This window comes from Corvus brachyrhynchos, unplaced genomic scaffold (assembly GCF_000691975.1).
Source record: "Corvus brachyrhynchos isolate BGI_N302 unplaced genomic scaffold, ASM69197v1 scaffold479, whole genome shotgun sequence".
In the NCBI taxonomy this organism is placed as follows: Eukaryota; Metazoa; Chordata; class Aves; order Passeriformes; family Corvidae; genus Corvus; species Corvus brachyrhynchos.
In genome coordinates, this window is record NW_008240089.1 from 305486 (window position 1) to 313067 (window position 7582).

At 48.1% G+C, this 7582-nt stretch overlaps 1 protein-coding gene across 1 annotated transcript in view; it reads right to left on the minus strand.

The window, feature by feature from the left end:
- The window catches only part of MYO1D (myosin ID), a 119970-nt gene extending 112905 nt beyond the window's left edge, over nucleotides 1-7065 (minus strand). Inside the window, exons 1-6 of the mRNA XM_017744754.1 lie at nucleotides 6849-7065; nucleotides 5899-5992; nucleotides 4914-5079; nucleotides 3128-3181; nucleotides 2177-2272; nucleotides 973-1089 (exon numbers count right to left, since the gene is read on the minus strand). Coding sequence (XP_017600243.1) covers nucleotides 973-1089; nucleotides 2177-2272; nucleotides 3128-3181; nucleotides 4914-5079; nucleotides 5899-5992; nucleotides 6849-7008 — 687 coding nt within the window. The 5' untranslated portion in view covers nucleotides 7009-7065. The remainder of the gene's footprint in view (nucleotides 1-972; nucleotides 1090-2176; nucleotides 2273-3127; nucleotides 3182-4913; nucleotides 5080-5898; nucleotides 5993-6848) is intronic.
- Between the last annotated feature and the right edge of the window lie 517 nt (nucleotides 7066-7582).

Genomic DNA, 7582 nt, shown 5'->3' on the forward strand with positions numbered 1-7582 from the left:
CTGCTCAGTGTTCAGCTCAGCTTTTGGGACAAATGACATCAAACACTTCCTGAGATTTAATCAAACACCATGCCAAGATTCAGATTCCAGGGATAGGGAATTGCACCATGTATACAAATGCTGGATGTAGCATTTGTCTTCACTGGCTGCAGTTCTCCTGGCAGTGCTCCTTCCACAAAGGGAATGGGACTGGTGTGGGGAAGCTGGGAGGTCAGTGCCAGTGGGACTGGACTGGCAGCACCCCACCACCACAGCTCTGCTCCTGGGTACCTTCTGTGCCAGGATTAAGCAGTGACACCCTCTGGTGATCCACAGCAGAGGGTGCTCTCCCAGCCTGCCTGCATGGCCCCACTCTGCTCTGCCTCCCTTCCTTCCCAGCACTGCTACCCCAAGGAGGAGAAGGAACTGCAACAAAGCTGTTCTTTGCCACCCTCCTCCTGCCCACTTCTTTCCTCAGGGACACACAAGTGCTGAGATACAGGGACACTGTGCAGGGAAGGAGGCTCTGTGGCTCCCAGGAGGCTCCAGGAGAAGGAAGATTTCCTCAACCTCAGAACACAAAGAATTAAGAGGTCTCCTGTGTTTCCTGTGCTCAACCTTCACCATGAAGTGAAGCAGAACCACTGTGGTGAAGGTGAGTGTGAGGGCAAAAAGGGACAGAAGCTCCCTATGCCCTCACTGCCAAACCCCAACAGTTCCTTTTTCAGAACATTTAACAGCTCCCAGTACTTAGTGGGATGTCTGGTTTGGGATCTGGAACATGCAGAATACATGTGATCATTACTGCAGCGCCCTGTTCCAGCAAGGACTTTCTCTCCCCACTGGAGCTGAGAACTGGACACACTTTCCCAGCCAACAGAGCTGCCAAGTGCTTCTGCAGCAGGAAAATCAGAGCTGCTGGCAGTACAAGCCCTCCTGAGGAACAGCCCAGGGATGGGTTCAGGGATGGATATCCATGGGCAGGGAGCTCACCAGGTGCAGAATGGCTGCCACGATTTTGTAGACAGTCTGAATCTCCTCCTGCTTGAAGCCAATCACCTTCATGGCATCAGCAACTGCCTTGAACTCGGCCCCGTCGTTGATGGAACACTGAGGGGAGAGAGAAGTTTGGGATGAGGGGGTTTAATGGAAGTCAGCTGTGAGGAAGCAAGGATTTCACAAGCCCACGGGAAATAAAGATGCACTTTGATGTTTCTCACATGCAAGCCACTGTCATGAGGTTTCCCAGCTTACTCCAGTGCCATCTTGCATGCTTGGACACTGAACCCTGCACTGCACACACATATTCTGGCAGCAGGACACACAGAAATCCACCACAGCACAATAAATTTCCCAGTGGAATTTGCTGAGAAAGAGTTCATAAAAAATCCAAGAAGAACAGGGACAATTTGTGCAGTCACAGACCCTCTGAGCAGCGGCTGCAGAGCGCCAGCAGGAAATCTCTGTTCTCCACCTTTCTCAAGATGAGCCTCTTCCTCCCTCCCTGCAGCCTCCTGGGTTTGTTTTCGATGCACATTTTTAGAGAGAGTCATCTGGCATGTGAGGAGGTCTCTGGGTTTCTGTACCAAAGTGCATCTCACAAAAGCACCCAGAATATCAGGGAGCCTTGTGTCTGGACCTTGCTTCAAAGGGACAACATTAGGGACAACTCCAGATGTATCTGAAGTGTTCAGGATCTTGTTCTCCTAAAAACTTCATGGGTTTGTTCCCTTCTTTCTTGCTCAGAGTTCCCCCTTGAGGACAAGTCAGACATGAAGACTGAGTGCTTCAGTAACTCAAAGATCACGCTGCAAAAAAATGAGTCCTTATGGCTTTTTGGTGCAGAAAGCAGTTTAAGTTACCTGTCATGGGACATGGAATGTCTGCCACTGGTAATATGTCAAATATCTACACCTGCATTTATTAATAAAACATTTTATTGCTGTTTATAAGCAGACGCAGCATGCACAGGTATATTTGTATATTTTAAGCAGAATAGAGGGGTATTTTTTCTATGATTTAAGTAAACTCATGCTTTATCATGTAGTGCCAGAGACTTCATTACAAACAGCACACCAGTGTCACCTTTCTATATTCATCCCCACTGATCTCAACTTCTGCTAGCTCAGCAGTGCTTTGAGCATTTCCAGCAGCATTCCCAATGTTAAGCTGTCCCTGGGTCCCTCAGACTCCTCACCTTGAGCTGTGCCCCAGGGCAGATGTAGCTGTAGGCTGATGCATCCTTCTGGAGGTGCAGAGAACGCAGGAGCTGCTCAGATCCTCCCTGCAGGAGCTGCATGAAGAGTGTTTTAAGAAATGGTGAGTGAAAAATACAAAATCCTTCTTTTTTCTGTCTCTTGACAAGCAAAATCATAAAAACATTAATTACTGCTACAATATGTGGAACACAACATGCAAGATGCGGAGTCTGCACTGGTGCAGGGCTCTGCCACCACAAATCACTGTCCTTTTAGAGTCACAACTGTATAAAAACCAGCCTGAACCCCCTCCAGACCTGTTCACACCTGGGCCATGCCACAGCTGTGCCTTGGCAAGCACATTGCCCACACAGAGACTTTTCCTCCTGGAAATGACACATCCGTGAGGAAAGCGCTAACACGCCATCATGGAGTACTGAGAAATGGGAAAAAAATAAACAAACCTCCCCTTTCCTCACTGCAGAATCAAGGTTATACTAATAGGCTGACCATATCCCCCAAAGGACACACAGGGAACCACCACACAATGTGGAAGACATTAAAAAACATCCAAAAAACAAAAAAAGTCAACTTGGTGTAATAAAATTACTTCCATATGGACTAAAGGCCTCAAGAGAAAATAGAGGGATTAGACTTACTACAAATAAAACAGTGAGTCAAAGTCCAATGTCCTACCATATTTGTTTAGTCAGCCTCCTTTTAAGTTTATAAATGTGTTAATATGGGACTGGAGGATAGAAAACAATCCATCTTCCCAGGCTCCCTCCCAGCCCAGGCCCCCGCCGAGAACTGAAGAACCCAAGATCACCCAAGATGCTGCAAAAGGGAACCTTCTGCAAAATACGTGAGAGGGTGAAAGCCCTGAGTGCTCTGCCCAAAGCGTCTGGGAAACTGGGGACAAGTCACTGCTCCAGCAAAGGAACACAAACCTGGTAGAAGGAGTGGAAGCTTCGTTCCCCTGGCTGCTGCACGATCACACGGGACTGGGGAAACAAAGCACAGCACTGGGTGTTAGCGGGACATCAGCACCTCCCCTCAGACACCCACATCACCAGGACACCCCAAATCCATCACATCTCACACTCAGGCTCTTGGGAACACCATCACACATGTGTGACCCTGGAGCTTGTGGTCTACAGTCAAAAGCACCAGCTTGTGTAAAAGCTGCAATGTCCTACTTCCACCCAGGAACCCCATGTGGGAACCACAGGGTGGCTTTCATGGAAGAGTGAAATAAAACTTCATTTTAGTTTTAGAATTATTTAATCACTGGAAATGAAAACCAGGACTCTGTGACTACAGACAAATGCTCAGGGCCTGGTGGTCACCACTCCTACACCCCCAGGACAGGCTGCCCACAGCTCCCAGCCACGGTACCAGGGAATGCTCTGCTCTGACACAAGGGCCTTGTTTCAGGGAGCTGTAGCTCCATTCCAGAACCCTCCCTCCAAATCAGTGTAAACAGCACAAAAAAGGGTTAAATGCAGCAGGCATTCAGTCACCAAGCAACGTGTCCTTATTTTATGCTGTAAGTTTGAACTACGGAGAGTGATGAGGAACAAAGCTGCTCTAGGGAGGTTTAGGCTGGATATCAGGGAAAGGCTCCTCCCCCAGAGGGTGCTGGGCACTGCCCAGGCTCCCCAGGGAATGGGCACAGCTCTGAGGCTGCCAGAGCTCCAGGAGTGTTTGGACAGCGCTGCCAGGGATGGCCAGGGTGGGATTGTTGGGGGGTCTGTGCAGGGCAGGAGTTGGACTGGATGATCCTTGTGGGTGCCTTCCAACCCAGGACATTCCATGATCCAGTGTGTTCCTGCTGCAAAGCCACTGTCTGTTATGGCTTGTGTTTGGGCCAGAGCCTCCACTGCTTTGAAATGGAAACAAATTTAACTTGGGAGAAGTCAAGAATATGAAATAAGCAATCAGGATAAATAAATCATCAGGATTTAAGTCACTGCAGCTGCAGTCCCAGCCCTCTTTTCACATCAAAGTATCCAAAGTTAAATGTTTGGGTTTGTTGTTTTGTTTTTTAAAATAAAGTGTTTATTCTGAAAATAGACTTCAGGGAAATAAGGGGAGAAGTAAAAAAGAAACACAAACAAAAAAAGGGTGTTGGCAGATGTGGTCAAACACATAATCAAAGCCAGACGTGTCTCACACAGCAAGAACTGTTAATGGCTCACGCCTGGTTTCTCCAGTTTTGCATATTCCAATGTTTTCAGACACCACTTAATGACACGAAGAAAATAATTATGCTCAGGATCACTTGGAACATATAAAAACAACACTACCAACAGCTCACCCAAGGCTGTGGCGTTATTCCAAAAGAACACTGCTCAAGCAGACTTGCTCCCTATAGCCCTGGAGACCTCCTCCTCCAGGAAGAGCTCAGGGCAGAAATTACAAAGGAGCTGTGCAGAGGGTAAATTGTATCCAAAATAAAAACTGACATTAAACTTCAGCCTCTCCCCTTCCCCCCCAAAATCCTTTGGGAAACACAGCTGAGCCCTGGAAGTCGTGGTGCTCCAGGAACAGGGTGCTGCCAGCACTGCAGTGGCTCTCCTGACTCCTGAGGAAAAATTAAATGCCGGATTTATTTCCATGCCCTCATATCTCACCTGCTGTACACGTTTGAACGGAAAACTTTCTACTGGCAAAGCATAGATTGCAAAAGTAACTCCAGCAAATGCTGTAACTCTGGAAGGGAGGGTGCCTCACCTTTTCTAGCAGGTAATTATTGATGTGCCCACCTATGGGGTCTCCCTTGAAGTCGAAGTTGATGTCCATGTACTTTCCAAACCGGCTGGAATTGTCGTTGCGGTTTGTTTTGGCATTGCCAAAGGCCTCCAACACACAGTTGGATTTCCGGAGGATGTTCTTCACTCTGCAGCAGGGAGGGATGGATGGAAAAGGGAACAGGGTAAGACTTCAACACTCACACCATGGGATTTTTTTTCCCAGCCATTTCTCCAGAAGAATTCAATGACAGCAGTGATGCTCTTTGATGGCAGATTTGGGCAGATGTGGATGACATCAGCAATCCCATGGGAAATCAGCTGGGAGCTGTCAGCAATGCTCCTCAGAGCAAGCAAATGCTCTTTGGTTCAAAGACCAGACCCCCACCCTGAAAGCAGCACCAGAAATTCAGTTTCTATACACATTTGAATTCTGAAACCAATTTTCTGAACTCTTTTTCAAGTCATTTTCAAAAGTTCATTCCGGGTAGGTTTAAGTCTGTTTCTGCAGAAAGCCACATTCTTTGCTCCAAAACTTTTACTCCAGGACAGAGAGGGACATTTTGCAATTCAGAATCATGTGAGCCTGGAAGGTCACGGAATACACTCCTTGCACTCCACATGGTGTTCTAGCCCACCCAAATTTCAGGCAGTTTGCCCCAGGAAAAGTGATTTAGAATCATTTAGGTTGGAAAAGACGTCTAAGATCATTGAGTCCTGCCATTAGATGGTTGATATTGGCTGGATGGTATTTCTAGATGCTGTTTTGATTTTGAAAGTTTGAACTTTCAAAATAAACTTTTCACTGTGATTTCAGCAATTAATACTGCAAAATTCCCAGAGTAAAAGCAGAAGTTAAGTATAAATCAGCATGTACAAGAGACTGTCTGATAATATGGTGCTGCAGAGCTCACAGAAAGAGATCCACAAGCAGGAGAATTTCCCTTCTTTTCCAGCCCAGGCCTTACCTCTCCACCTCAGCCCTCTGCCCGGGGTTGGTGATGGCTGCTATGTACTGCATTATGTATTTACTGGCCTCAGTTTTCCCAGCCCCGCTTTCACCTGGGGGCAGAAACACCATGGTGACCAAACAGATGAAAAAAGCAAAACAAATCACTGGACAGAAGACCTCAATTGTACCCCAACAGTGCCTGGAGGGTTTGAGTTTTTAAAGCAATCTTTGTGTGCACTTGGGACGTTTACTAAACACAGCCATAACCCTGCCTGGTTGCTGCTGGGCTGACTTTGAGCAATTGTGCTGTGAGATTTCACAGGTCGGGAAAAGGGCTGGAACACAGAGGATCAAAGGAATATTGTTAGAGGAGAAAGCCTGGCCTGCAGCAGCACAAGGGGCCACTGTTCAGCACCCCAGCCCGGGGCTCTCTCCTTTCAGAGCCGCTCGAGCACGGGGACATTAAGGAAGCAAGTACCAGGATCCAGCCAGGGATCACTCTGGTGCCAGCCCTGCTCCCACTGATGGAGCCACTGCCTTTCCAATGGAGCAGGGAACAAACAGTGGCCAGTCAGGGCAGCGACAAAAATCAGCAGCTTCTGAGGGGAGACAAGCCCAGTTCTACTGCTCCCAGCTCACTCCTGATCCCAGCTCTCCTGACTCCAGGTCACACCTGATCTCAGGTCACTCCTGATCCCAGGTCACTTCCCAGAGCAGACACAGGGCTCTTGCTCACATTATCCCTCTGCAGGCACAGATCCAGCTCCTGACTGGCACCAGCTCTCGAATGAGATAAGAAATAATTGTGCCGGTCTCCACACACGGATTCAAATGCAAATGAGCAGCTTTAAGATTAATGAAGTTTCTCTTATAAAACGCTGTCATTAGCCAAACAATTATTCTCCTTCCGCCTGGAATTTCACACAGATCAAGTGCTCATCACCATGCAGAGCCCTCCCAGCCTACCTGAGATGACAATGCAGGTGTCTTTGGATCGTCTCTTCATGGCTTTGTAAGCAGCATCAGCGATGGCAAAGAGGTGGGGAGGCCTCTCGTAGAGCTCCCTGCCCCTGTACTGCTCGATCGTGTCCCGCCCGTAGATGTTCAGGTTCTTGTAAGGATTCATGGAAACAACCACCTCCCCGATAAAGGTGTAAATCCGGCCTTTCTCGAACCTGCCCAGCAGGAGACAAAAGGCACAAATCAGACAAGTGCAGAGGTTCAGGACAGGCAGCTGCCCGGGCCATTGGGTGAACTCTTCCATCCATCACCCTATGGAAACACCACAGCAAAACCCTGGCTCTGGACATGCCCCGAGCAGGGATGGCACAGCAGCAGATACAGAGACCCGAGGGTACAAGGACAACAGCCCAGGGCTGACTTGGAGTTCCACCACCTACAAAGGACATTTCTACCTCTGTTTCACTTCTAGACAGGTGATATGGAATTTACAGTTTCTACAACGGACAGTAAGTGAACATGAGTGTGAGGAGCAAATCTAATCCGCTTCATAAAGGGGATTTACAGGCAAATTCTTTTTTCACGTTCTGTAGTTGTCCATCACCCCTCAGGCCAGAGGAGCAGAAGTTCTGAAGCCCTCACTGAGAGGTCTAATCACACTTGAAAGTAAACAAAGACAGAAGCCCAGGAGGGAATTGCAGCCTCCCAGCTCTAGCATTGAGTCCTTTTTGCTGGAAGGC